Raw genomic sequence first — 27,744 nt, 5'->3', positions numbered from 1 at the left:
CTTTCCCAGCAGCTGGACATGGAGCCTAAAACAGGCATGCAGCTAGAGGACCAAAACCAGACTTTGCAAGAAGAGCTGTCCACTCTGCGTGGGAAGTATGAAAAACTGGAGGAGAGCAAATGCCAGCTGCAAGAAGAAGTGACAAAAGTCCATCATCATTTGGAGACTTTCGTGCTGGATGGCAGCCAAACAGCACAATGTAAAAGAGAGGCGGAAGAACGAGCTGACCAGGAAATAAGTCAAAAGCCACAAGACGTCAGTCTCGTTCTGCAAGTAAGTGAATTTCTCACCAGTGTCCACAGGCGCTACGTAAACTTCTGCTGTGGCCATCGGTTTTGGTATTTTTCTTTTGCTCCTGTATTCTGTGTGTTAGCTTCTGCCTTTCCTGAAGGCAGTGGGAGAAGGCAATATGGTTGGGCAGGAGGGCTGTCACGGGTGTGTGATGTGCCGGCGGGTCCCTGAATGAAAAGCCTGCCCAAGGCAGATTCCCACTTTGCAGTGCTTGGGGGGTATCTCTGTCTGCTGGCCTGGTTCTCGCTGCTCATCCTTCAATGGGTTTTGCAACTGCCAGCTGTCATGGCCAGACCTACAGGTGCTGCTTTGTCCTTGTAGGGGGGGAAGGTGCTCAGAAAAGGAGTCACTTAAATTCCAGGGGTGGGGGTGAGGGGGTGGAGGTGGGGGATGCTCTTATTGTCTTTGAGGAATCCTTTTCGATATACCCTGTCCTACAGAGACAGTGTCTCTTCATTAGGAGCTTTGAATAAGAGTGCTGATTTGGGCTTCTTTCCCAATGAAAAGAATTATTTGCCGTGGTAGCTCCTGGGTTCTGCCTTGGTTGCTGCTGGTAGTGAGGAGGCACAGCTGCCTCTCTGAGTAAGGCTGGGCCCTTGAAACTGGATGCGTGCAATTTTCTGCTGGAGAGAGTTCTCTTTTTCTTGTGGTGGTTGAAGGTGCACTGTCTCCTTCAGGCACAGGCAGCCTCCCAGGCTCGATTAGAACAAAACGGAGACAGTCATTGCGATTCAGTGAGAATCCAGTTAGAAGAAAGAATTAGAGATCTCGAAAGTGAACTGGACAGGGTAAAAAAATCCCAACAAGAGAGTGCTTCTCGTAAAGAAGCAACGCGGGGAGAAATGGAAATGTACAAAGACCTGTACCTGGAGGAATTGAAAACTAGAAGATGCCTAGACAAGAAACTGGAAAGGTAAGTCCATGCTTTTTTGGAGTGGTAATAAGAGACTCCTTTTTCTTCATGCATTTTCCTTCTAAATGCATTGTCTACATCTCACCAGCATTATTGCTTGCCCTACATTGGCCAACGGAGTCTGATGTAGTTGCCAAGACACTCTCCTTGATATTTGAAAAGTCGTGGCAGTCGGGTGAAGTCCCAGGTGACGGGAAAAAGGGAAACCCACTGTACCCATCTTTGAAATGGGTAGGAAGGAGGGCCCTGGTAACTGCCAACCTGTCTGCCTCCCCTCTGTGCCTGGGAAGGTCACGGAAAAGATCCTTCTAGAAGCTATGTCAAGGCACATGGATGACAGGGAGGTGATCTGAAGCACCAGCACAGGACTGATGTCCTGAGGGACGTCGGTGAGACCCCACCTGGAGTGCTGCATCCAGCTCTGGGGTCCTCAGCAAAGTAAGGACCTCCACCTGTTGGAGTGAGTCCAGAGGAGGCCACCAAGGTGGTTAGAAAGATGGAGCACCTCTGCTATGAGGAAAGGCTGGGACAATTGCAATACTTCAGCCTGGAAAAGAGAAGGCTTTGGGGTGACCTAATTGTGGCCTTTCAGTACGTGAAGGGAACCTACCACAAGGATGAAAAGAGTGCATTTAAAAGAGCATGTAGTGAGAGGACAAGGGGGGGGAATGTCTTCAAACGGAAAGACAGTAGGTTTAGGTTTGATACTAGGAAGAAATTGGTTGCTGTGAGGGTGGTGAGGAACTGCAACAGGTTGCCCAGAGAAGCTGTGGATGCCCCATCCCTGGAAGTGTTCAAGGCCAGGTTGGATGGAGCTCTGAACAACCTGGTCTCGTGGAAGGTGTCCCGGCCCCCAGCAGGAGGCTTGGAACGAGATGATCTTTAAGGTCCCTGCCAAGCCAAGCCATTCTATGCTTCTCTGATGTCTGTGCTGCTTATGTGAGACTGTGGGCAAAAGGCTGGTTCTTCCTGTGTTTCATGGGTTTTGCAACTAATTTGCTGTGCAGGTTGGAAAAGCTTCTGAGGGTAGATAGGAGGAAACTCAGGGCTAATGAAGAGAAAGAAACCCAGTCCCAGCTGGAAGAAATGAAGAACAGATATTCTGAAAAGGTCAAGGAAGTGGATAGATTACGAACAGAGGTGAGCTGCGCTTTGGGTGGGGTTTTTTGGTTGTGATGTTACTTCTTTTGAAACGTGGGAGATGCTTTCCGTATATTTCTTGTCATGTTGATGATTTTTTTTTCCTTGGCTGCATTTTGGATGTGATGGGCTTTTCTTAATGCTCCTTCTGCTGTTACAGTAGTAGATGACTATAACTAATACGGAGGTAGTTATCATTATGGGTAAAGACGCAACTGTAAGGGCAAAGCAGTAGGTGTAAGGGCTCATGGAGGCCAGGCTGTCTTGCAGAGGAAGGGCAAGCCAAGAGTGGCAGCCAGCCTGGCAGGGTGCATGACCTCACCGGCCAGGGAGCCCTCCCACAGGCCCTCAGCAAGAAGAGCAGAACAGGTCTGCTGACAGTAAGCGGGGTCAGCCAAGAGTGCAGATCCCCTGGCTGGGCCTTAGGGATGGGCAGGTCTGCCATCCTTGCAGGACATCACGTCCGTGGGCTGAGAGCAGTGGGGCCCAGCTCAGGCCTGGCTGCAGCTTGAGGGAGGCTGTGACAGCGTCATCTGGGTCTGACAGATGAATTCCTGCCCGGGAAGAGAGGGGAGGAACACCGCTGTCACTCGCAGGGCACAATCAGCCCCTGAGCCCTGTCTCAGGCGTGAGCTGAGCAGGAGGCACTTGACGTTTTGCTTTTCTCCACAGTGTTGTTGCTGCCCAGGGCACAACGAGGACAGGTGCCTCCCAGGGGAAAATCTGTAACTTATTGCTCACGGGAGCTCTTTCAGCCCATCTTGTCACAGGGACTCAGAAGGACTGTTCCCAGCAGTGGTTTTGAGGCTGCTCTGCCTGTGCAGTAGTGGCATGTAACCTTTTATTTCCTTCTCCGCTCCTTACTCAGATTCCTTGCTAAAGTGGCCAGCTTTCAGAGCTACACTTGGGTTTGGAAGGCATCACTGTAGAATCACTTACTGCCTTTGCAGTGATTCCTTTTGAGTCCAGAAGCTTGTAGCATTTTTGCATGAGGAACTCAAAAAGGATGGGAACCTGAGGAATGCTGAGACAAATGAGGTGAAAGCTCTTCTGGCTGGAAAAGAGCCCGGTTGCACTTTGTTTCTAGTCCCGAGCCAGCAGATGATGAATATAGTCTCCCTGGCCACCCCCTTTTGGGGTTTCCACAGAATTCACTGCCTTTACATCACACTGAGTTCCTGTTTTCTTCTTTCTGTCTGCAGGTTGCTGAACTTTCCCAGCAGCTGGACGGGGAAAGTAAAAAGTGCACGCAGCTGGAAGCCAAAAATCAGGATTTGCAACAAGAGCTGTCTACCCTGCGTGGGAAGTGCGAAAACCTGGAGATGGACAAATGCCAGCTGCAAGAAGAGCTGGCAAAAGTCCAGCACCATTTGGAGACTAACATGGTGAATCGCACCCAACTAGAACAATGTAAAAGAGAGGCGGAAGAACGAGCTGACCACGAAATCAGACAAAAACTCCGAGAAGTCAATGAGTTTTTGCAAGTAAGTGAATTTCTCACCAGTGTCCACAGGCGCTACGTAAACTTCTGCTGTGGCCATCGGTTTTGGTATTTTTCTTTTGCTCCTGTATTCTGTGTGTTAGCTTCTGCCTTTCCTGAAGGCAGTGGGAGAAGGCAATATGGTTGGGCAGGAGGGCTGTCACAGGTGTGTGATGTGCCGGCAGGTCCCTGAATCAAAAGCCTGCCCAAGGCAGATTCCCACTTTGCAGTGCTTGGGGGGTATCTCTGTCCGCTGGCCTGGTTCTTGCTGCTCATCCTTCAATGGGTTTTGCAACTGCCAGCTGTCATGGCCAGACCTACAGGTGCTGCTTTGTCCTTGTAGGGGGGGAAGGTGCTCAGAAAAGGAGTCACTGAAGTTGTGGAGGTGGGAGATCCTCCTGTTGTCTTTGAGGAATCCTTTTCCATATGCCCTGTCCTACAGAGAGAGTGTCCTTTCATTAGTAGCTTTGTATAATAGTAGCTCCAGGGTTCTGCTTTCATTGCTGCTGGTAGTGAGGAGGCACAGCTGCCTCTCTTCGTAAAGCCTTGAAATTGGGTACAGGCAATTTTCTGCTGGAGAGAGTTCTCTTTTTCTTGTGGTGATTGAAGGTGCACTGTCTCCTTCAGGCACAGGCAGCCTCCCAGGACAGATTAGAACAAATCAGAACCAGTCATTTAGACTCACTGAAAAAACAGTTAGAAGACAGAATTAGAGATCTTGAAGGTGCACTGCAAAGGATAAAAAGCGACCAACCAGAAAGACCTTTTCAGAAAGAATCCACCCAGGCAGAAGTGGAAATGTACAAAGAGCTCTATCTGGTGGAAGCAAAAACCAGAAAAAGCCTAGCCAAGAAACTGGAAAGGTAAGTCCATGCTTTTCTGGACTGGTAATAACACACTCCTTTTTCCTCGTGCATTTTCCTTCTAAAATCCCTTTTTTACGTCTCGCCAGCACGATGTGTGAAAGCAGAACACGGCATATTTCTGGGGAAAGTCCTTTAAGACCCTTCCCTTCATCAGACCTGTCTTCCTTTCTCTTTAAGAGTTCCAGCAGTAACACCACAGTAGCGCCATTATGGCATTATTGGTGTCTTTTTCAAGTTGATGTTGTTCTAGCAGGCAGTCTTTTTGCCAGTCTCTAATCTCCTCATCCCGTGTGTGACAGAAAAGATGAATCTTGTGCCCTTTACTGTTTGAATAAGGAGAGGCCTCTCGGAGAACAGAGTTGGATTCTGTGCATCAAAAATAAGAACGCTCTTTCTTGGCTTCTGTTTTGGCAGCGGGTCTGAGGTTTGAGCTTTCCTTGAGAAGGCCAGGGTAGGCCAGCGTTCTTATGGAGGTGACACTTGCTGCTCCTTGCACTTAGTGTGATTTCTTAGAAACAGGCCCTCTGAACAAGCTCAGATCAAAGGATGTGCTTTTTTTGCACACTCTTAATGCCCCTGGCTTTTAGAAGTCGAGTAGTAGTCAAGGACGTGGAGGGTAACTTTGCAAAAGCCTTACTGCCAAAGATGACTCTCTGTGTGCTTCTGAATGTTTCAGAGCTGATGAGAGACTTGCAGAGGCCGACATCGAGCTCTTTTGGGAGCGCCATAGAAGCAAATCTGCAGTCACAAGCAGCGCTGTCAGCATACATCTGGCTGCAAGTCCACTTCTGGATCCAGCTGGCCTGGGATGTCTTGGCAACAGTTTGGGACTGAACAGAAGTCTGGGTCTCAGAACACCACCCAGACATCTGTGGTAAAGCCAAAGATTTTAGGACATCAGGTTTGTACAAATTTTCCAGAGCGGTCAAAGGCCAAAAAATATTGAAATCGAAGCAATGAACTGTGTAACTACCTTCTTTTACAAGACAAACTGTGGTAAAGAGCACTGTGGGGCACGAACCCCGCACCTAAGTTCTACACTAAATTTACATGTATGGTATGTGTGACCTATTTCAAGTGGCTAATGTCACCATGAGTGCCAAATGCCAGCAGACATCTGTGAGACCCTATTTTCTTCATCATTGATCTTTGTTCTAGCAGTTTCTTCACTGGACCTTGCTTTAATATGTTACTATGGATAGGAAGCATTTGTTCCTGTAGTTCCTGCTACGTCTTACTACATGAAACAGCAGAACTACCTACTCCTTGGGAGGTCTTCACGGCCTTCTAATTGTGCAGCAACACTGCAACCTCTGCAATAGCACTGGTCCAAGTATGCCTGTAATCAGCAGTCAGTGTGATAGCGCATCCCTTCCAGAATGCAGAGCATTATACCAGGAGACGTGGAAACCACACACCAGTAGCTGTAATCAGTGGGACAGCCACGTAGCATGGGACTGAGGCATGGCCAAGCTTCTCTGTTGAGTTAGTGTGTTTAGTTGTTGGATGAATGTGAGAAGCATTTGTTCACTTTGAAGTCCATCTCAGTTCACTGGTCCCCTCACCTCCATTGGAAAGAACCCATTTCAACAAGGTGTCTACATACAGCACCTGGTTGAAGAGAAAAACACCAAAAGGGACCAAGCAGCGTAGGTAATGCGTAGCAGCGGCAGTTACAGACAGGAACTTTTCTGTACCGCTGTGAACACGTTTTTGAGGGCAGAGGCGTGGACAGGCATTACGGAAAGAACTCGTGAGGTAATTAGTGCTGTACCATCTGCAGGGACTGTTCTGCAGGCAAGCACTAGAAGGGAAGCACACTTCAGGGACCCAATGCAAAAGGGAGAAAAGGAGAAGACCAGGAGGGGCAGGGAGCACGGAACAAGTGAGGGAAAGAAAGGACAGAGAGATGGCAGCAAGATGTTAAAAGAAGGAAAAGGCAGAGGAGGAAACCATTCCTGTTCAAGGAAAAAAGCTGCCCTACTTGAAAAGAAAAGAGTTGACAGCTGTGTCTTTTTTGAAAAAGAACAGGGAAAACAGACAGTGAAGGGAAGGACAGTGGGAGTACCCAGTGCTTCCTAAAACTGAATTGTGCAGCAACAGTCTTCCATTGTGATTTTCCAGAAGAAAACTCTGGGCATCTCAAAGTTTTGTCAGTATCAAGACAGAAACCTTTACTGCTTTCCTAGCTTCCCTCAAGGATGTTACAGAAATTAAATATTTCTACAGGTTATTTCATGGCTCATTGTTTTATCCAGTTGCTAATTTATGCAGATGTGTAGTTCAAATCGCTATATAGGCTGCTTCAACGCTTTGCAACAACTGCTTCCCAGATCTACTTGTGGAAAACAGTTGAGTTGATTCCAAGAAAAGAATGCACGTGATCTGAGAATGGTGGTACTGTTCTCACTCAGCGTCCTGACTGCAACAGCACCCATACATTTTGAGGCCACGTCTGTCTCACAGCCTTGAGCGTACTCTCAAGGAAGCTGATGAACAACTACGTATGACATTTCCCCAACCTTCAGTGACTGATGTCTGGAGGGGTTTTGTTTCTTAGTTTGGGGGCTTGCTTCGATCCCAACATTTCTCCTTCCTATTGCATTTTTTTTGGTAGGACTTAGTCCCCTGAAGTTCTCTCTGACCTTGACTGCAACCTCTGGAGACTTTTAGTTTGTTGTCAACAGAGGAGCTGAGGATAGTTCACTCTCACTATACACAGTTTGTCTTCTCAGGACTTGCTTCCAACTCTACTACCATATCAAGTTCTAAAGTTTTTTTCCTCGAAGGGGTGTGAGTAAAATGATGGCTTAATCCACTGAAATCTTACCTCTTAACTCTGTAAATACTACGTCTTAACTGTGTATTTTCTGTATAATTCTAGGCACGACAGGAATGCATCCCATCGAGGGATGCAAAAATCGCTAGAGACCTTCAACGAGGTAATGTGTCATTATGTTAGGAGGGTTTTTTAAGAAAAAGGTGACTATTTCTAGCTCTTGACAGCTCTCGAGCCATTTTTATCAAGTTCCTGTGATAAGTAGGTTTTTGGTTTTTTTTTTCTGCTAGCCTTCCAGTTGAGACTTGAATGTGAAAACTTCCTGCTTACCAAAATGTTGCGTACAATGTTATGCTGTTGCCTGGAAAAAACCAAGCGCAAAGAAACCCTTGGCTTAAGCTGAAGTTGCCCTTCACTAGAGTTCATCTCAAGCACAAACAGCAAAACAGCCACAAGATAAGTATAAGCTTCAGCCATCACTTCCCCTCCCATGTACACCGATGGCATTCAGCACTAAACCGCACCATACCCGTTCTTTGCTGTTGGTTCCTGATTTTTGCTATGATTCTGTGATTCATGGCTTGTCTTGGTAGCTTAGGTGGTGCAGTCTTTTTTGGAATAAGCAAGAAGATCAGTGACAAAAGATAATCTGTCTTTAGGAAAAGATTATTCAGTATTTTTTCGGCAAATATCAGTTCAGTGCTTGCCGTACGTAGCATAAAACATGCTGTAGAATTTGAGGCCAGGTGTCCAAAGAGGAAATGCACCTGTTCCATGGGGATTTGTTCCTCCAGAGTTACTGCTTTGCAGTGCCTGGTGCTGTGTAGTAGTAGTGTGCCAATAAATCACTGGTTTGGACATAAAAGGAAAGCAGAGACTTCGGGTTGAAGAGGTCTACAGGGGGCTGTTTAGCACAGGAGTCATTTGTGGATTGCCTGAAGGTGTTCAGTGTGTAGCCCCCAGAATGTCTTCCACTTGCTTTAGAAATGCTGTTGACGGATAAGCAATTGTGGAAAAAATGGGTTTCTTCCTTTGCACCTAGCCCTTCCGTTGTTATGTTCCCTTGGAAATTTTAAAGTCTCTGTCTAGATTGCAGTCTCTTGTGTTGCCTGTCATGTCCTTGCCTTATTTTGCCCTGTCTGCTGTAAAAGTAACACCAGGAATCTTGTCAATTTTCCCCCCAGCCACTGCTAAACTTACAAGTGGATCTGCTGGATCTTCAAAAAATCTTCATGTGGACCACGGACGCGGTCACTGTGGGAATAACAGGTTTGCCACTCTCGGGATGAGGGTGTAAAAAATGGCTCATTTAGGGAGGTGGGTTTGGGCTTATATAAGGTAGGGGTAGAATTTGCTAGAAGAAAGGGAGGGACTAGGGTGGAGCTAAGGATACAGAAATCAAGGGCATTTTTCATACAACAATTTCAGGGTACAAACAAGGGAAAAACTACAATAAATGTTTAGACACAACTGTAAAACTCGAAACGCATTGGGTCTGAACTTCTTGACAATTTCATACAGGGGTTTCATCCTCTGGAGGGTCACACATTTCTTCTTGTTTTCTCCAGCTTTCATATGCAGCAATGTCCTCACTCCCGACAGATTGACTGATCTTGATTCTTGAGCATGAAAGAGCTCAAGTCCTCGGAGCCATCATAGTGATTCAGCGAGAAAACAGTAGAAAGAAGTAGAGATCTCAAAAGTCAAATGGACAGGATAAAAAACACCCAACAAGACAGACCTCTTCAAAAAGAATCCACCCAGGCAGAAGTGGAAATGTACAAAGAGCTCTATCTGGTGGAAGCGAAAACCATAAAAAGCCTAGCCAAGAAACTGGAAAGGTAAGTCCATACTTTTTTGGACTGGTAATAACAGACTCCTTTTTCCTCGTGCATTTTCCTTCTAAAATCCCTTTTTTACGTCTCGCCAGCACGATGTGTGAAAGCAGAACACGGCATATTTGTGGGGAAAGTCCCTTAAGACCCTTCCCTTCATCAGACCTGTCTTCTCCTTTCTCTTTAAGAGTTCCAGCAGTAACACCACAGTAGCGCCATTATGGCATTATTGGTGTCTTTTTCAAGTTGATGTTGTTCTAGCAGGCAGTCTTTTTGCCAGTCTCTAATCTCCTCATCCCGTGTGTGACAGAAAAGATGAATCTTGTGCCCTTTACTGTTTGAATAAGGAGAGGCCTCTCGGAGAACAGAGTTGGATTCTGTGCATCAAAAATAAGAACGCTCTTTCTTGGCTTCTGTTTTGGCAGCGGGTCTGAGGTTTGAGCTTTCCTTGAGAAGGCCAGAGTAGGCCAGCGTTCTTATGGAGGTGACACTTGCTGCTCCTTGCACTTAGTGTGATTTCTTAGAAACAGGCTCTCTGAACAAGCTCAGATCAAAGGATGTGCTTGTTTTGGACACTCTTAATGCCCCTGGCTTTTAGAAGTCGAGTAGTAGTCAAGGACGTGGAGGGTAACTTTGCAAAAGCCTTACTGCCAAAGATGACTCTCTGTGTGCTTCTGAATGTTTCAGAGCTGATGAGAGACTTGCAGAGGCCGACATCGAGCTCTTTTGGGAGCGCCATAGAAGCAAATCTGCAGTCACAAGCAGCGCTGTCAGCATACATCTGGCTGCAAGTCCACTTCTGGATCCAGCTGGCCTGGGATATCTTGGCAACAGTTTGGGACTGAACAGAAGTCTGGGTCTCAGAACACCACCCAGACATCTGTGGTATAGCCGAAGACTTTAGGTCATCTGTAGCAGTTTGAAACTCGGATATCAGCACAAAAGGATTATGTAGCAGGCCATGGACCAACAGGGGCTGAAAGAAAGCCCACCACCTGAGGACTGCATGCTTCTTCACAAGACCTACTGATATTTAACTATGTTGATCGGCCTGGCTCCTGCAGCAAGATATGGAAAGACTTTGTGATGATGATATCAGACTACGTAGTTCTCTCCCTTTGTTCTCTCCCCCCCATGTAATCCTTGTTACAGGAAATATTAAACAATTGTGTGACTGTAGCAGAAAATTGTGTAATCCTCTAGTTAGCATAATCCATCCCCAGCTTAGCATAATCCATCCTCCTCATAAACATGTCCTGCCCCCAAGACCCTTAAATTGTGAGTTGCGAGTTCAATAAAGATTCCAGTTTTCACCCCCAAACTTGGGATCAATTAGTTATTGACCTCCTACAAATGGCGCCGTGTTTGAGGCCGAGAGCCCCAGCTTCTAATATTTAGAAGCTTGCAGTCCAGAGCTGACACGGCATTGGCAGAAGCAGCAGCTCCTTCTCTCCTGGTGGAGGTGCGTGGCTGAACTTAAAAAAGGGAATGTACATAGAATTCGTCACACTGCAGCAGGACTGCAGGTGAGCAGCTTCAAACTAGGGCGGGCAGTTACGAGGGGTTGGGGGGTGAGGTGTCTGCTCTTCAAGAGGGACAAGACAAAGGAGGTGGGGAATTGTCCTGGTGTGGTATATTAATATAATATAAAAGACACGACCCGGCAGCTAGTTGGCAAGCAGTCAAATCTGTTTATTTAAAAGAAAAATGCCTCCTTATAAACCCTCTGGAGGACATGTGACCACCTGAAAAATGACAGCACAACACACACCGCTCATGTGGCCCAGTATGCTGTCCAGGGACTTCAGTTCCCAGAATGCTTCCCTCCCTATTCTCGGGACACGTCCCTACATCCTGGATTTCTGGCATGGCAGGCTTGGAGCACTCAGTGGGCATTTCTTGAGAGCTGTGGTGGCCCCCACCTGCTCGGGCTGGGATCCCACTTCATCCTGAGCCTCATTTCATGGAAGTGCGTCCAGAGGCAGCCCGGCCACAGGCTGAAGCAAAAACCCAGAGCGGGTGATGCGGGAGCTGCTCCAGCGCCTACCGCAGCCTGCCCCGGGGTGCCCTGAGGCGGGGCAGTGCCCACTCCCGCCAGCCACACTCACAAGGCCCAGGCCACCTCCTTCCACAAGGCCCAGCAAGGCCGCCCTCACTCCTGCCCCACCCTGCCATGTCCCGCCCGGCCTCACCCTGCACCGTGGCCTCTGCCACACCCCACGGTGACGTGCTGAGCGCTCCACCTGCCATTGTGACACCACAGGCACCAGTCGAGCACAGCTTTGTTGGTGCCCGGAGCCGGCGCTCAGAGCTGCTGTAGCCTCTCGAGGAGCAGTAGCACATCCCGCTGTGGGAGCATTTCGCGCCTGTATCGCCGTCTTGGTAGCTGCAGGCTACGAACGCTGCACAGGGCGACCTCGTCTGCCTTGTGCTTTATACCCTGTGCCCATCCTTCTTCTCATCCTCGTCCCCTTTGTCACCCTCACCCTTAACCTCGCCCTCGTCCCCTTTGTCACCCTCACCCTTAACCTCGCCCTCGTCCCCTTTGTCACCCTCACCCTTAACCTCGCCCTCGTCCCATTCCTCATCCCTGCTTGGCACCCGGCAGCCCCTCCGCAAGGGGGCTTCTTGCACTTCCTGCTGCTGGTAGCTCCAAGCAGGGCCATGCCGTGGCTTCTCAGCAAGAAGCGACGGCAGTCACCATCCAGCACCACCAGTGGGCAGCCCTGGGCTGCCACCAGCTCCACCAGCGCCTCCGAGCTCAGGGAGGAGGGGCTGGGCAGGCTGCACCGCGCGGCCGCCCGCGGCGACCTGGCCTGGCTGAGGCGCTGGCGCTGGTATGTGAAGGTAGTCGGCATCGACAGGCGAGACCAGGAGATGCGGTGAGTTCTATGGGATGCTGATGGCACACCTTGGCTGCTCCTGAGCCAAGCTGCAGTAGTCCTCGGCAGCCCTCTGTTAAGGACAAGGCTTGAAAAGTGAGATTTGCCCTGTCAGCTGGGAGAGTGAACTCTTGAGCTCTTCACTGCTTGTAGCTGCCGGCCGGGCTCCAGCGCTGTTGGAAACGCGTGTTGCCGACCTGCCGCTTTGCCCGAGTCTCTCTGCAGGGCTGTTCTGCAGCTGCTCAGCCCTCCCCTCTTCTCTTCTGCCCTCTGGCTAATCAGCGCGGGATTGCAGCAGCAGCAGCAGCAGAGAGCAGCAAGGGGGAGGAGCAGAGTCCGGGCAGGGTCCCCAGGGTGCTGGGTAGAGACACGGCTTTGGCTCATCCTCTGTCTGTCTAGGTTAAGAGCGTATGTTTAATTTTTAGGACACCTCTGCATCTCGCTTCGGCAAATGGCCATGCAGATGTCCTTAGATATCTGCTAAGAAAGAACAGCCAGCCGAATCTCGCTGACAACTTGAAGAGAACGGCACTGATGAAGGTGTGTGGAATGCCTTAGGATCTTGTAGGTGGGGATTAGTGATGGTGTGTTAAAGGGGAGGTGTCTGGCAGGATTCCTTGGGCCATAGAAACATGCATATTGCAATTGGCATGGCATAGGCCTCTGTTAGCTAATCTTTGAAGATGGTCTTCTATGATAGCGTTCAGGAGCTGAGGAAGTTGTGACAGAGGGGGATGTAAAAGTTGGAAGTCTTTCCCTTTTTGTGTGTTGTTCCCAGGCAGTACAGCAGGAGCAGGAAGAATGTGTTGCTATTCTGCTGGAACACGGTGCCGACCCGAATCTGGCAGACGCTGGCGGCAACACTGCCCTTCACCTGGCTGTCCTATCTAAAAATACAGCTGTAGCAGGGCTGTTACTCGAGCATAATGCCAATAGTGATGCTCAGAACCAGGTAACCCTGGCACGTGGGTAAAGCTGCTCTTTCAAACAGCTGCAGAGCTTGTCTGTGTCTTTCTAATGGGGATTATTTGTCCTTTTAGATGGGATTTACTCCCTTAAAACTTGCAGCCCTCCTACAGCATGAGGAGATTCTGGAGTGCCTTCTGGAAAAAGCAGCTGACAGGCATGCTCAAGCCCAGTGTGAAAGGTAAGGGGTTTGTCAAAACAGCACAGGGGTCTTCTCGGTAGCCTGCAAGCAAGACCGAGACGAGGGGCGTGGCAATGAGCTTAGAAAAAGAAGGAGGAGCCACGTGGAAGCAGTTCCCTGTGTGACTGGTAAATGCAGGTCTGCACTTGGCTGCTCTCGTACCTTAGGGGCTCTCGTACTTTGCCCGCTGAGGTCTGCAAGAAAGCGTTGTCTGTGGTGCCCTCTCCCCACACAGACCCAGAGCCATCGGGAAGCTTGCCACTAGCTCAGCAGCATGGCTGCTCTGCAGGCGAGGGAGGTTTAAGCCAAGGCATAGTTGGTGCGTTAAGTGCTCTGAAGGGAAGCGTTGGGAGAAAGAGAAGCAACAGTGTCCGAGGGGACACGAGGGGCTCCAACCGCACATAAGGAGAAAACTTCCTGCCATGTAGATGGTCAGGCGGTCGAACGGCTTGCCCCGGGAGTTTGTGCAGCCGCATCTGTGGGGACTTGGAAGAGCAGTGCAAGGAGCCCTGAACAGCATGGCCTGACCTCGTAGTTGAGGCTGCTTTAGGGAGGCCCCTTCTAAGATAAATTCTCCAATGCTTCCATGTACTTGGCTTCGCTTTCACGGAGCTTGTAGGAAAGGGGGGAAGAGCTCTTTTGGGAAACAGCAGGGGAAAAATGATGCGGGATCAGACATGTTTCACATTAAATCTTGGATGCTTTAGGACTGCTTTTGTGGTTACTGGAACCCATGAGGCTCACCTGGAGGAAGATAATCTGCGCTTGCAGGAGGAGTTGGACAGGGCTGACACGGAGGTATGGAAAGCCTGTCCCTACAGGGATAAACCTGGCGGTGCCTGTTGCTTCCTATACATCATGAAAATGGACAAAAGAGTATTCTGGGACCCAGTATGACAGAGACCTGAGGAAGCGGCAGTTACATCGGGCTTTGATCTGCCTCTGTCCCTCCGGCCCCCTGCCCCACAACCCGCCATGCTGAGGCAGAGCTGCCTCTCCTTAGGGTTTCACCCGTGACCGGCCAGGGGGACTGGGGTTCCTCTCTCTCTGCTACATTCAAGATTTTCCTGGTTTAAGAAGACTCCCCACACACCCCTGGCGTGATTCTCGACTCCAGGGCAGGTCTGTGGAGCAGTTCACCTGGCTGCCTTTGCTGAAATGGTGGTCATTAGCTTGTCAGTGATGCCATCCTTCCTGGCCCCACCACACTGAAGCAGAGCCACCTCTCCTCAGGCATCCACTGCTTCCTGCTTAGGGGCTGCTGGGCACCTCTCTCTGTGCTACAGTCGGGGTCATTCCCACTTAAGAAAACTCCCCATGCTCCCCCTGTGCAATCCTGGGCTCCAGAGCACATGTGCCAGAGCACTGCACCTCTGACACTTGTGAGATGCCTTCCTTTAGGAAGATGAATTATTTCACTCATCTTTTCCTGGAGTAGCAAGCAAGGGAACACAAGAAGCGTCACAGGTCACAAAAATGGTCCGAGGGGCAGTGTCAGTGCTTAGAACCGTGCTGTAGGAAAGCAGTGGAGGGGTGGGAGAGGCTGCTGTAAAAGAGGACAAAGGAATAGAGCTTGTGTTCATTGGGTAGTAGAAGTGAAGCTTTGAAGGTACTTGAATTGATTCCAGTTCTTTGGGCAGAGGGTATGCACACATACGTGCAGCACCTGAGTTCTTCAGCAGCAGCTGGCTCCTCTATGTAAAAGCTCACCTGACAACTGTGGATTCTTACCGTGATTTTACAGCTGCGGGAGGAGGAAGAAAAGCATCTTCAGTCTGAGCACTGCGTTCGTGACTTGAAGACTGCCTTGGATGATAAAGAAAGAGAAGCAATAACTTCTTCCCCAAAACTGCAGGACCTCCTGTTGCCATCTTCCGAGACTAATACCACTCTAAAACAACTGGAAGAACACGTGCAACAGTAAGAGAGTAACCCAGTGAAGCGAGGTGTCTGTCGCTTTGGGGGATTGGGTGGAAACAACGGGACAGTCAGTTGGATTTTGAAGGACACTTCTGCTGTGGATTCTGTTACTTAGCACAGTTTGTCTGGAACTGGATTTTCTGGTAATAAGACCCGTATTTGTTTTTAAGCCTTGAAATTCAAAAGACCCGAGTGGAAGCCACTGTCCAGCAACAAAGCCATAGGATTGAAGCCCTTCAGAGAGACCTGCAAGCCTCTGCCTCAGTAAGCTGGTCATAAATTTCCCTTTTTGTGACTCTTGAGCCTAGTTGCCTATTTCTGTGGGGAAACTGTAAGATGAAGTTTTCCTGGAGAGCCTAGGGGAGCTCAGTTTCTGCCTTCTCCTCAGTAGAGGCTGCTCAGAAAGCAGCCTGGTCCTTTCCCCAGCTGCTACAAAAGCCCTGAGGGTATTTGCTGTGCTGGACACTAGAGCAATTCTTAGATTATAAATTATGAGTTTCACCATGAGCTCCAAGGGACCCAGAAGTATTGCTCCCAGAAGCGTCTCACAAATTTTTAAGTAGTTGTAAAGTTTCTTCTTTCTGACAGGGAATCTTTCAAGTGTTTTCTATGCTCGCTTCCAGCAGATGATAAATGCAGTTATGATGGCCACCCTCTTTAGAGGTTTTCCCAGAATTCACTGCCTTTAGATCACGCTGAGTTTCCTTTTCTTTTTTTTTTTTCTGTGTACAGGTTGGTGAACTTTCCCAGCAGCTGGACATGGAGCCTAAAACAGGCATGCAGCTAGAGGACCAAAACCAGACTTTGCAAGAAGAGCTGTCCACTCTGCGTGGGAAGTATGAAAAACTGGAGGAGAGCAAATGCCAGCTGCAAGAAGAAGTGACAAAAGTCCATCATTATTTGGAGACTTTCGTGCTGGATGGCAGCCAAACAGCACAATGTAAAAGAGAGGTGGAAGAACGAGCTGACCAGGAAATAAGTCAAAAGCCACAAGACGTCAGTCTCGTTCTGCAAGTAAGTGAATTTCTCACCAGTGTCCACAGGCGCTACGTAAACTTCTGTTGTGGCCATCGGTTTTGGTATTTTTCTTTTGCTCCTGTATTCTGTGTGTTAGCTTCTGCCTTTCCTGAAGGCGGTGGGAGAAGGCAATATGGTTGGGCAGGAGGGCTGTCACGGGTGTGTGATGTGCCGGCAGGTCCCTGAATGAAAAGCCTGCCCAAGGCAGATTCCCACTTTGCAGTGCTTGGGGGGTATCTCTGTCCGCTGGCCTGGTTCTCGCTGCTCATCCTTCAATGGGTTTTGCAACTGCCAGCTGTCATGGCCAGACCTACAGGTGCTGCTTTGTCCTTGTAGGGGGGGAAGGTGCTCAGAAAAGGAGTCACTTAAATTCCAGGGGTGGGGGTGAGGGGGTGGAGGTGGGGGATGCTCTTATTGTCTTTGAGGAATCCTTTTCGATATACCCTGTCCTACAGAGACAGTGTCTCTTCATTAGGAGCTTTGAATAAGAGTGCTGATTTGGGCTTCTTTCCCAATGAAAAGAATTATTTGCCGTGGTAGCTCCTGGGTTCTGCCTTGGTTGCTGCTGGTAGTGAGGAGGCACAGCTGCCTCTCTGAGTAAGGCTGGGCCCTTGAAACTGGATGCATGCAATTTTCTGCTGGAGAGAGTTCTCTTTTTCTTGTGGTGGTTGAAGGTGCACTGTCTCCTTCAGGCACAGGCAGCCTCCCAGGCTCGATTAGAACAAAACGGAGACAGCCATTGCGATTCAGTGAGAATCCAGTTAGAAGAAAGAATTAGAGATCTCGAAAGTGAACTGGACAGGGTAAAAAAATCCCAACAAGAGAGTGCTTCTCGTAAAGAAGCAACGCGGGGAGAAATGGAAATGTACAAAGACCTGTACCTGGAGGAATTGAAAACTAGAAGATGCCTAGACAAGAAACTGGAAAGGTAAGTCCATGCTTTTTTGGAGTGGTAATAAGAGACTCCTTTTTCTTCATGCATTTTCCTTCTAAATGCATTGTCTACATCTCACCAGCATTATTGCTTGCCCTACATTGGCCAACGGGGTCTGATGTAGTTGCCAAGACACTCTCCTTGATATTTGAAAAGTCGTGGCAGTCGGGTGAAGTCCCAGGTGACGGGAAAAAGGGAAACCCACTGTACCCATCTTTGAAATGGGTAGGAAGGAGGGCCCTGGTAACTGCCAACCTGTCTGCCTCCCCTCTGTGCCTGGGAAGGTCACGGAAAAGATCCTTCTAGAAGCTATGTCAAGGCACATGGATGACAGGGAGGTGATCTGAAGCACCAGCACAGGACTGATGTCCTGAGGGACGTCGCTGAGACCCCACCTGGAGTGCTGCATCCAGCTCTGGGGTCCTCAGCAAAGCAAGGACCTCCACCTGTTGGAGTGAGTCCAGAGGAGGCCACCAAGGTGGTTAGAAAGATGGAGCACCTCTCCTATGAGGAAAGGCTGGGACAATTGCAATACTTCAGCCTGGAAAAGAGAAGGCTTTGGGGTGACCTAATTGTGGCCTTTCAGTACGTGAAGGGAACCTACCACAAGGATGAAAAGAGTGCATTTAAAAGAGCATGTAGTGAGAGGACAAGGGGGGGGAATGTCTTCAAACGGAAAGACAGTAGGTTTAGGTTTGATACTAGGAAGAAATTGGTTGCTGTGAGGGTGGTGAGGAACTGCAACAGGTTGCCCAGAGAAGCTGTGGATGCCCCATCCCTGGAAGTGTTCAAGGCCAGGTTGGATGGAGCTCTGAACAACCTGGTCTCGTGGAAGGTGTCCCGGCCCACAGCAGGAGGCTTGGAACGAGATGATCTTTAAGGTCCCTGCCAAGCCAAGCCATTCTATGCTTCTCTGATGTCTGTGCTGCTTATGTGAGACTGTGGGCAAAAGGCTGGTTCTTCCTGTGTTTCATGGGTTTTGCAACTAATTTGCTGTGCAGGTTGGAAAAGCTTCTGAGGGTAGATAGGAGGAAACTCAGGGCTAATGAAGAGAAAGAAACCCAGTCCCAGCTGGAAGAAATGAAGAACAGATATTCTGAAAAGGTCAAGGAAGTGGATAGATTACGAACAGAGGTGAGCTGCGCTTTGGGTGGGGTTTTTTGGTTGTGATGTTACTTCTTTTGAAACGTGGGAGATGCTTTCCGTATATTTCTTGTCATGTTGATGATTTTTTTTTCCTTGGCTGCATTTTGGATGTGATGGGCTTTTCTTAATGTTCCTTCTGCTGTTACAGTAGTAGATGACTATAACTAATACGGAGGTAGTTATCATTATGGGTAAAGACGCAACTGTAAGGGCAAAGCAGTAGGTGTAAGGGCTCATGGAGGCCAGGCTGTCTTGCAGAGGAAGGGCAAGCCAAGAGTGGCAGCCAGCCTGGCAGGGTGCATGACCTCACCGGCCAGGGAGCCCTCCCACAGGCCCTCAGCAAGAAGAGCAGAACAGGTCTGCTGACAGTAAGCGGGGTCAGCCAAGAGTGCAGATCCCCTGGCTGGGCCTTAGGGATGGGCAGGTCTGCCATCCTTGCAGGACATCACGTCCGTGGGCTGAGAGCAGTGGGGCCCAGCTCAGGCCTGGCTGCAGCTTGAGGGAGGCTGTGACAGCGTCATCTGGGTCTGACAGATGAATTCCTGCCCGGGAAGAGAGGGGAGGAACACCGCTGTCACTCGCAGGGCACAATCAGCCCCTGAGCCCTGTCTCAGGCGTGAGCTGAGCAGGAGGCACTTGACGTTTTGCTTTTCTCCACAGTGTTGTTGCTGCCCAGGGCACAACAAGGACAGGTGCCTCCCAGGGGAAAATCTGTAACTTATTGCTCACGGGAGCTCTTTCAGCCCATCTTGTCACAGGGACTCAGAAGGACTGTTCCCAGCAGTGGTTTTGAGGCTGCTCTGCCTGTGCAGTAGTGGCATGTAACCTTTTATTTCCTTCTCCGCTCCTTACTCAGATTCCTTGCTAAAGTGGCCATCTTTCAGAGCTACACTTGGGTTTGGAAGGCATCACTGTAGAATCACTTACTGCCTTTGCAGTGATTCCTTTTGAGTCCGGAAGCTTGTAGCATTTTTGCATGAGGAACTCAAAAAGGATGGGAACCTGAGGAATGCTGAGACAAATGAGGTGAAAGCTCTTCTGGCTGGAAAAGAAGAGCCTGGTTGCACTTTGTTTCTAGTCCCGAGCCAGCAGATGATGAATATAGTCTCCCTGGCCACCCCCTTTTGGGGTTTCCACAGAATTCACTGCCTTTACATCACGCTGAGTTCCTCTTTTCTTCTTTCTGTCTGCAGGTTGCTGAACTTTCCCAGCAGCTGGACGGGGAAAGTAAAAAGTGCACGCAGTTGGAAGCCAAAAATCAGACTTTGCAACAAGAGCTGTCTACCCTGCGTGGGAAGTGCGAAAACCTGGAGATGGACAAATGCCAGCTGCAAGAAGAGCTGGCAAAAGTCCAGCACCATTTGGAGACTAACATGGTGAATCGCACCCAACTAGAACAATGTAAAAGAGAGGCGGAAGAACGAGCTGACCACGAAATCAGACAAAAACTCCGAGAAGTCAATGAGTTTTTGCAAGTAAGTGAATTTCTCACCAGTGTCCACAGGCGCTACGTAAACTTCTGCTGTGGCCATCGGTTTTGGTATTTTTCTTTTGCTCCTGTATTCTGTGTGTTAGCTTCTGCCTTTCCTGAAGGCAGTGGGAGAAGGCAATATGGTTGGGCAGGAGGGCTGTCACAGGTGTGTGATGTGCCGGCAGGTCCCTGAATCAAAAGCCTGCCCAAGGCAGATTCCCACTTTGCAGTGCTTGGGGGGTATCTCTGTCCGCTGGCCTGGTTCTCGCTGCTCATCCTTCAATGGGTTTTGCAACTGCCAGCTGTCATGGCCAGACCTACAGGTGCTGCTTTGTCCTTGTAGGGGGGGAAAGTGCTCAGAAAAGGAGTCACTGAAGTTGTGGAGGTGGGAGATCCTCCTGTTGTCTTTGAGGAATCCTTTTCCATATGCCCTGTCCTACAGAGAGAGTGTCCTTTCATTAGTAGCTTTGTATAATAGTAGCTCCAGGGTTCTGCTTTCATTGCTGCTGGTAGTGAGGAGGCACAGCTGCCTCTCTTCGTAAAGCCTTGAAATTGGGTACAGGCAATTTTCTGCTGGAGAGAGTTCTCTTTTTCTTGTGGTGATTGAAGGTGCACTGTCTCCTTCAGGCACAGGCAGCCTCCCAGGACAGATTAGAACAAATCAGAACCAGTCATTTAGACTCACTGAAGAAACAGTTAGAAGACAGAATTAGAGATCTTGAAGGTGCACTGCAAAGGATAAAAAGCGACCAACCAGAAAGACCTTTTCAGAAAGAATCCACCCAGGCAGAAGTGGAAATGTACAAAGAGCTCTATCTGGTGGAAGCAAAAACCAGAAAAAGCCTAGCCAAGAAACTGGAAAGGTAAGTCCATGCTTTTCTGGACTGGTAATAACATACTCCTTTTTCCTCGTGCATTTTCCTTCTAAAATCCCTTTTTTACGTCTCGCCAGCATGATGTGTGAAAGCAGAACATGGCATATTTGTGGGGAAAGTCCCTTAAGACCCTTCCCTTCATCAGACCTGTCTTCCTTTCTCTTTAAGAGTTCCAGCAGTAACACCACAGTAGCGCCATTATGGCATTATTGGTGTCTTTTTCAAGTTGATGTTGTTCTAGCAGGCAGTCTTTTTGCCAGTCTCTAATCTCCTCATCCCGTGTGTGACAGAAAAGATGAATCTTGTGCCCTTTACTGTTTGAATAAGGAGAGGCCTCTCAGAGAACAGAGTTGGATTCTGTGCATCAAAAATAAGAACGCTCTTTCTTGGCTTCTGTTTTGGCAGCGGGTCTGAGGTTTGAGCTTTCCTTGAGAAGGCCAGAGTAGGCCAGCGTTCTTATGGAGGTGACACTTGCTGCTCCTTGCACTTAGTGTGATTTCTTAGAAACAGGCCCTCTGAACAAGCTCAGATCAAAGGATGTGCTTGTTTTGGACACTCTTAATGCCCCTGGCTTTTAGAAGTCGAGTAGTAGTCAAGGACGTGGAGGGTAACTTTGCAAAAGCCTTACTGTGTGCTTCTGAATGTTTCAGAGCTGATGAGAGACTTGCAGAGGCCGACATCGAGCTCTTTTGGGAGCGCCATAGAAGCAAATCTGCAGTCACAAGAAGCGCTGTCAGCATACATCTGGCTGCAAGTCCACTTCTGGATCCAGCTGGCCTGGGATGTCTTGGCAACAGTTTGGGACTGAACAGAAGTCTGGGTTTCAGAACACCACCCAGACATCTGTGGTAAAGCCAAAGATTTTAGGACATCAGGTTTGTACAAATTTTCCAGAGCGGTCAAAGGCCAAAAAATATTGAAATCGAAGCAATGAGCTGTGTAACTACCTTCTTTTACAAGACAAACTGTGGTAAAGAGCACTGTGGGGCACAAACCCCGCACCTAAGTTCTACACTAAATTTACATGTATGGTATGTGTGACCTATTTCAAGTGGCTAATGTCACCATGAGTGCCAAATGCCAGCAGACATCTGTGAGACCCCATTTTCTTCATCATTGATCTTTGTTCTAGCAGTTTCTTCACTGGACCTTGCTTTAATATGTTACTATGGATAGGAGGCATTTGTTCCTGTAGTTCCTGCTACGTCTTACTACATGAAACAGCAGAACTACCTACTCCTTGGGAGGTCTTCACGGCCTTCTAATTGTGCAGCAATGCTGCAACCTCTGCAATAGCACTGGTCCAAGTATGCCTGTAATCAGCAGTCAGTGTGATAGCGCATCCCTTCCAGAATGCAGAGCATTGTACCAGGAGACGTGGAAACCACACACCAGTAGCTGTAATCAGTGGGACAGCCACGTAGCATGGGACTGAGGCATGGCCAAGCTTCTCTGTTGAGTTAGTGTGTTTAGTTGTTGGATGAATGTGAGAAGCATTTGTTCACTTTGAAGTCCATCTCAGTTCACTGGTCCCCTCACCTCCATTGGAAAGAACCCATTTCAACAAGGTGTCTACATACAGCACCTGGTTGAAGAGAAAAACACCAAAAGGGACCAAGCAGCGTAGGTAATGCGTAGCAGCGGCAGTTACAGACAGGAACTTTTCTGTACCGCTGTGAACACGTTTTTGAGGGCAGAGGCGTGGACAGGCATTACGGAAAGAACTCGTGAGGTAATTAGTGCTGTACCATCTGCAGGGACTGTTCTGCAGGCAAGCACTAGAAGGGAAGCACACTTCAGGGACCCAATGCAAAAGGGAGAAAAGGAGAAGACCAGGAGGGGCAGGGAGCACGGAACAAGTGAGGGAAAGAAAGGACAGAGAGATGGCAGCAAGATGTTAAAAGAAGGAAAAGGCAGAGGAGGAAACCATTCCTGTTCAAGGAAAAAAGCTGCCCTACTTGAAAAGAAAAGAGTTGACAGCTGTGTCATTTTTGAAAAAGAACAGGGAAAACAGATAGTGAAGGGAAGGACAGTGAGAGTACCCAGTGCTTCCTAAAACTGAATTGTGCAGCAACAGTCTTCCATTGTGATTTTCCAGAAGAAAACTCTGGGCATCTCAAAGTTTTGTCAGTATCAAGACAGAAACCTTTACTGCTTTCCTAGCTTCCCTCAAGGATGTTACAGAAATTAAATATTTCTACAGGTTATTTCATGGCTCATTGTTTTATCCAGTTGCTAATTTATGCAGATGTGTAGTTCAAATCGCTATATAGGCTGCTTCAACGCTTTGCAGCAACTGCTTCCCAGATCTACTTGTGGAAAACAGTTGAGTTGATTCCAAGAAAAGAATGCACGTGATCTGAGAATGGTGGTACTGTTCTCACTCAGCGTCCTGACTGCAACAGCACCCATACATTTTGAGGCCACGTCTGTCTCACAGCCTTGAGCGTACTCTCAAGGAAGCTGATGAACAACTACGTATGACATTTCCCCAGCCTTCAGTGACTGATGTCTGGAGGGGTTTTGTTTCTTAGTTTGGGGGCTTGCTTCGATCCCAACATTTCTCCTTCCTATTGCATTTTTTTTGGTAGGACTTAGTCCCCTGAAGTTCTCTCTGACCTTGACTGCAACCTCTGGAGACTTTTAGTTTGTTGTCAACAGAGGAGCTGAGGATAGTTCACTCTCACTATACACAGTTTGTCTTCTCAGGACTTGCTTCCAACTCTACTACCATATCAAGTTCTAAAGCTTTTTTCCTCGAAGGGGTGTGAGTAAAACGATGGCTTAATCCACGGAAATCTGACCTCTTAACTCTGTAAATACTACGTCTTAACTGTGTATTTTCTGTATAATTCTAGGCACGACAGGAATGCATCCCATCGAGGGATGCAAAAATCGCTAGAGACCTTCAACGAGGTAATGTGTCATTATGTTAGGAGGGTTTTTTAAGAAAAAGGTGACTATTTCTAGCTCTTGACAGCTCTCGAGCCATTTTTATCAAGTTCCTGTGATAAGTAGGTTTTTGGGGTTTTTTTTCTGCTAGCCTTCCAGTTGAGACTTGAATGTGAAAACTTCCTGCTTACCAAAATGTTGCGTACGATGTTATGCTGTTGCCTGGAAAAAACCAAGCGCAAAGAAACCCTTGGCTTAAGCTGAAGTTGCCCTTCACTAGAGTTCATCTCAAGCACAAACAGCAAAACAGCCACAAGATAAGTATAAGCTTCAGCCATCACTTCCCCTCCCATGTACACCGATGGCATTCAGCACTAAACCGCACCATACCCGTTCTTTGCTGTTGGTTCCTGATTTTTGCTATGATTCTGTGATTCATGGCTTGTCTTGGTATCTTAGGTGGTGCAGTCTTTTTTGGAATAAGCAAGAAGATCAGTGACAAAAGATAATCTGTCTTTAGGAAAAGATTATTCAGTATGTTTTCGGCAAATATCAGTTCAGCGCTTGCCGTACGTAGCATAAAACATGCTGTAGAATTTGAGGCCAGGTGTCCAAAGAGGAAATGCACCTGTTCTATGGGGATTTGTTCCTCCAGAGTTACTGCTTTGCAGTGCCTGGTGCTGTGTAGTAGTAGTGTGCCAATAAATCACTGGTTTGGACATAAAAGGAAAGCAGAGACTTCGGGTTGAAGAGGTCTACAGGGGGCTGTTTAGCACAGGAGTCATTTGTGGATTGCCTGAAGATGTTCAGTGTGTAGCCCCCAGAATGTCTTCCACTTGCTTTAGAAATGCTGTTGACGGATAAGCAATTGTGGAAAAAATGGGTTTCTTCCTTTGCACCTAGCCCTTCCGTTGTTATGTTCCCTTGGAAATTTTCAAGTCTCTGTCTGGATTGCAGTCTCTTGTGTTGCCTGTCATGTCCTTGCCTTATTTTGCCCTGTCTGCTGTAAAAGTAACACCAGGAATCTTGTCAATTTTCCCCCCAGCCACTGCTAAACTTACAAGTGGATCTGCTGGATCTTCAAAAAATCTTCATGTGGACCACGGACGCGGTCCCTGTGGGAATAACAGGTTTGCCACTCTCGGGATGAGGGTGTAAAAAATGGCTCCTTTAGGGAGGTGGGTTTGGGCTTATATAAGGTAGGGGTAGAATTTGCTAGAAGAAAGGGAGGGACTAGGGTGGAGCTAAGGATACAGAAATCAAGGGCATTTTTCATACAACAATTTCAGGGTACAAACAGGGGAAAAACTACAGTAAATGTTTAGACACAACTGTAAAACTCGAAACGCGTTGGGTCTGAACTTCTTGACAATTTCATACAGGGGTTTCATCCTCTGGAGGGTCACACATTTCTTCTTGTTTTCTCCAGCTTTCATATGCAGCAATGTTCTCTCTCCCGACAGATTGACTGATCTTGATTCTTGAGCATGAAAGAGCTCAAGTCCTCGCAGCCATCATAGTGATTCAGCGAGAAAACAGAAGAAAGAAGTAGAGATCTCAAAAGTCAATTGGACAGGATAAAAAACACCCAACAAGACAGACCTCTTCAAAAAGAATCCACCCAGGCAGAAGTGGAAAAGTACAAAGAGCTCTAGCTGGTGGAAGCAAAAACCAGAAAAAGCCTAGCCAAGAAACTGGAAAGGTAAGTCCATGCTTTTTTGGACTGGTAATAACACACTCCTTTTTCCTTGTGCATTTCCCTTCTAAAATCCCTTTTTTACGTCTCGCCAGCACGATGTGTGAAAGCAGAACACGGCATATTTGTGGGGAAAGTCCCTTAAGACCCTTCCCTTCATCAGACCTGTCTTCCTTTCTCTTTAAGAGTTCCAGCAGTAACACCACAGTAGCGCCATTATGGCATTATTGGTGTCTTTTCAAGTTGATGTTGTTCTAGCAGGCAGTCTTTTTGCCAGTCTCTAATCTCCTCATCCCGTGTGTGACAGAAAAGATGAATCTTGTGCCCTTTACTGTTTGAATAAGGAGAGGCCTCTCGGAGAACAGAGTTGGATTCTGTGCATCAAAAATAAGAACGCTCTTTCTTGGCTTCTGTTTTGGCAGCGGGTCTGAGGTTTGAGCTTTCCTTGAGAAGGCCAGAGTAGGCCAGCGTTCTTATGGAGGTGACACTTGCTGCTCCTTGCACTTAGTGTGATTTCTTAGAAACAGGCCCTCTGAACAAGCTCAGATCAAAGAATGTGCTTGTTTTGGACACTCTTAATGCCCCTGGCTTTTAGAAGTCGAGTAGTAGTCAAGGACGTGGAGGGTAACTTTGCAAAAGCCTTACTGCCAAAGATGACTCTCTGTGTGCTTCTGAATGTTTCAGAGCTGATGAGAGACTTGCAGAGGCCGACATCGAGCTCTTTTGGGAGCGCCATAGAAGCAAATCTGCAGTCACAAGCAGCGCTGTCAGCATACATCTGGCTGCAAGTCCACTTCTGGATCCAGCTGGCCTGGGATATCTTGGCAACAGTTTGGGACTGAACAGAAGTCTGGGTCTCAGAACACCACCCAGACATCTGTGGTAAAGCCGAAGACTTTAGGTCATCTGTAGCAGTTTGAAACTCGGATATCAGCACAAAAGGATTATGTAGCAGGCCATGGACCAACAGGGGCTGAAAGAAAGCCCACCACCTGAGGACTGCATGCTTCTTCACAAGACCTACTGATATTTAACTATGTTGATCGGCCTGGCTCCTGCAGCAAGATATGGAAAGACTTTGTGATGATGATATCAGACTACGTAGAAACCCCTTTGTTCTCTCCCCCCCATGTAATCCTTGTTACAGGAAATATTAAACAATTGTGTGACTGTAGCAGAAAATTGTGTAATCCTCTAGTTAGCATAATCCATCCCCAGCTTAGCATAATCCATCCTCCTCATAAACATGTCCTGCCCCCAAGACCCTTAAATTGTGAGATGCGTGTTCAATAAAGATTCCAGTTTTCACCCCCAAACTTGGGATCGATTAGTTATTGACCTCCTACAAATGGCGCCGTGTTTGAGGCCGAGAGCCCCAGCTTCTAATATTTAGAAGCTTGCAGTCCAGAGCTGACACGGCATTGGCAGAAGCAGCAGCTCCTTCTCTCCTGGTGGAGGTGCGTGGCTGAACTTAAAAAAGGGAATGTACATAGAATTCGTCACACTGCAGCAGGACTGCAGGTGAGCAGCTTCAAACTAGGGCGGGCAGTTACAAGGGGTTGGGGGGTGAGGTGTCTGCTCTTCAAGAGGGACAAGACAAAGGAGTTGGGGAATTGTCCTGGTGTGGTATATTAATATAATATAAAAGACACGACCCGGCAGCTAGTTGGCAAGCAGTCAAATCTGTTTATTTAAAAGAAAAATGCCTCCTTATAAACCCTCTGGAGGACATGTGACCACCTGACCAATGACAGCACAACACACACCGCTCATGTGGCCCAGTATGCTGTCCAGGGACTTCAGTTCCCAGAATGCTTCCCTCCCTATTCTCGGGACACGTCCCTACATCCTGGATTTCTGGCATGGCAGGCTTGGAGCACTCAGTGGGCATTTCTTGAGAGCTGTGGTGGCCCCCACCTGCTCGGGCTGGGATCCCACTTCATCCTGAGCCTCATTTCATGGAAGTGCGTCCAGAGGCAGCCCGGCCACAGGCTGAAGCAAAAACCCAGAGCGGGTGATGCGGGAGCTGCTCCAGCGCCTACCGCAGCCTGCCCCGGGGTGCCCTGAGGCGGGGCAGTGCCCACTCCCGCCAGCCACACTCACAAGGCCCAGGCCACCTCCTTCCACAAGGCCCAGCAGGGCCGCCCTCACTCCTGCCCCACCCTGCCATGTCCCGCCCGGCCTCACCCTGCACCGTGGCCTCTGCCACACCCCACGGTGACGTGCTGAGCGCTCCACCTGCCATTGTGACACCACAGGCACCAGTCAAGCACAGCTTTGTTGGTGCCCGGAGCCGGCGCTCAGAGCTGCTGTAGCTTCTCGAGGAGCAGTAGCACATCCCGCTGTGGGAGCATTTCGCGCCTGTATCGCCGTCTTGGTAGCTGCAGGCTACGAACGCTGCACAGGGCGACCTCGCCTGCCTTGTGCTTTATACCCTGTGCCCATCCTTCTTCTCATCCT

At 48.5% G+C, this 27,744-nt stretch overlaps 2 protein-coding genes and 2 long non-coding RNA genes across 4 annotated transcripts; all 4 read left to right on the top strand.

The window, feature by feature from the left end:
- Positions 1-116: 116 nt before the first annotated feature.
- On the top strand, positions 117-5,583 carry LOC135414821 (ankyrin repeat domain-containing protein 26-like). The gene is made up of 6 exons (XM_064656072.1): positions 117-273; positions 969-1,204; positions 2,212-2,344; positions 3,547-3,828; positions 4,452-4,687; positions 5,367-5,583. The coding sequence occupies exons 2-6, from the start codon at positions 1,134-1,136 to the stop codon at positions 5,566-5,568; spliced, it is 924 nt and encodes a 307-aa protein (XP_064512142.1). The 5' UTR covers positions 117-273; positions 969-1,133; the 3' UTR covers positions 5,569-5,583.
- Positions 5,584-7,535: 1,952 nt separating this feature from the next.
- Positions 7,536-9,073, top strand: LOC135414820 (uncharacterized). The gene is made up of 3 exons (XR_010430845.1): positions 7,536-7,632; positions 7,760-8,738; positions 9,038-9,073. It is a non-coding gene; the product is annotated as an uncharacterized LOC135414820 (long non-coding RNA).
- Positions 9,074-11,829: 2,756 nt separating this feature from the next.
- LOC135414819 (ankyrin repeat domain-containing protein 7-like) lies at positions 11,830-13,401 on the top strand. Its single transcript, XM_064656071.1, has 4 exons — positions 11,830-12,186; positions 12,612-12,726; positions 12,965-13,138; positions 13,227-13,401. Exons 1-4 carry the CDS (start codon positions 11,969-11,971, stop codon positions 13,335-13,337), a joined length of 618 nt encoding a protein of 205 aa, XP_064512141.1. The 5' UTR covers positions 11,830-11,968; the 3' UTR covers positions 13,338-13,401.
- Positions 13,402-25,041: 11,640 nt separating this feature from the next.
- On the top strand, positions 25,042-26,600 carry LOC135414816 (uncharacterized). The gene is made up of 2 exons (XR_010430842.1): positions 25,042-25,290; positions 25,969-26,600. It is a non-coding gene; the product is annotated as an uncharacterized LOC135414816 (long non-coding RNA).
- The last annotated feature ends 1,144 nt before the right edge of the window (positions 26,601-27,744 follow it).

This window comes from Pseudopipra pipra, chromosome 5 (assembly GCF_036250125.1).
Source record: "Pseudopipra pipra isolate bDixPip1 chromosome 5, bDixPip1.hap1, whole genome shotgun sequence".
In the NCBI taxonomy this organism is placed as follows: domain Eukaryota; kingdom Metazoa; phylum Chordata; class Aves; order Passeriformes; family Pipridae; genus Pseudopipra; species Pseudopipra pipra.
The sequence above is the reverse complement of the archived record's forward strand: the minus strand, read 5'-3'. Positions and strand labels throughout refer to the sequence as shown.

What these genes read in the sequence shown, in the direction of transcription:
- LOC135414821 (XM_064656072.1), top strand. Translation starts at nt 1,134, where the DNA reads ATGGAAATGTACAAAGACCTGTACCTGGAGGAATTGAAAACTAGAAGA. An exon ending in CTAGACAAGAAACTGGAAAG is followed by an intron (nt 1,205 to 2,211) that starts GTAAGTCCATGC and finishes TTTGCTGTGCAG; the next exon opens with GTTGGAAAAGCTTCTGAGGG. An exon ending in TGGATAGATTACGAACAGAG is followed by an intron (nt 2,345 to 3,546) that starts GTGAGCTGCGCT and finishes TTCTGTCTGCAG; the next exon opens with GTTGCTGAACTTTCCCAGCA.
- LOC135414819 (XM_064656071.1), top strand. Translation starts at nt 11,969, where the DNA reads ATGCCGTGGCTTCTCAGCAAGAAGCGACGGCAGTCACCATCCAGCACC. An exon ending in AGGCGAGACCAGGAGATGCG is followed by an intron (nt 12,187 to 12,611) that starts GTGAGTTCTATG and finishes TTTAATTTTTAG; the next exon opens with GACACCTCTGCATCTCGCTT. An exon ending in ATAGTGATGCTCAGAACCAG is followed by an intron (nt 13,139 to 13,226) that starts GTAACCCTGGCA and finishes TTGTCCTTTTAG; the next exon opens with ATGGGATTTACTCCCTTAAA.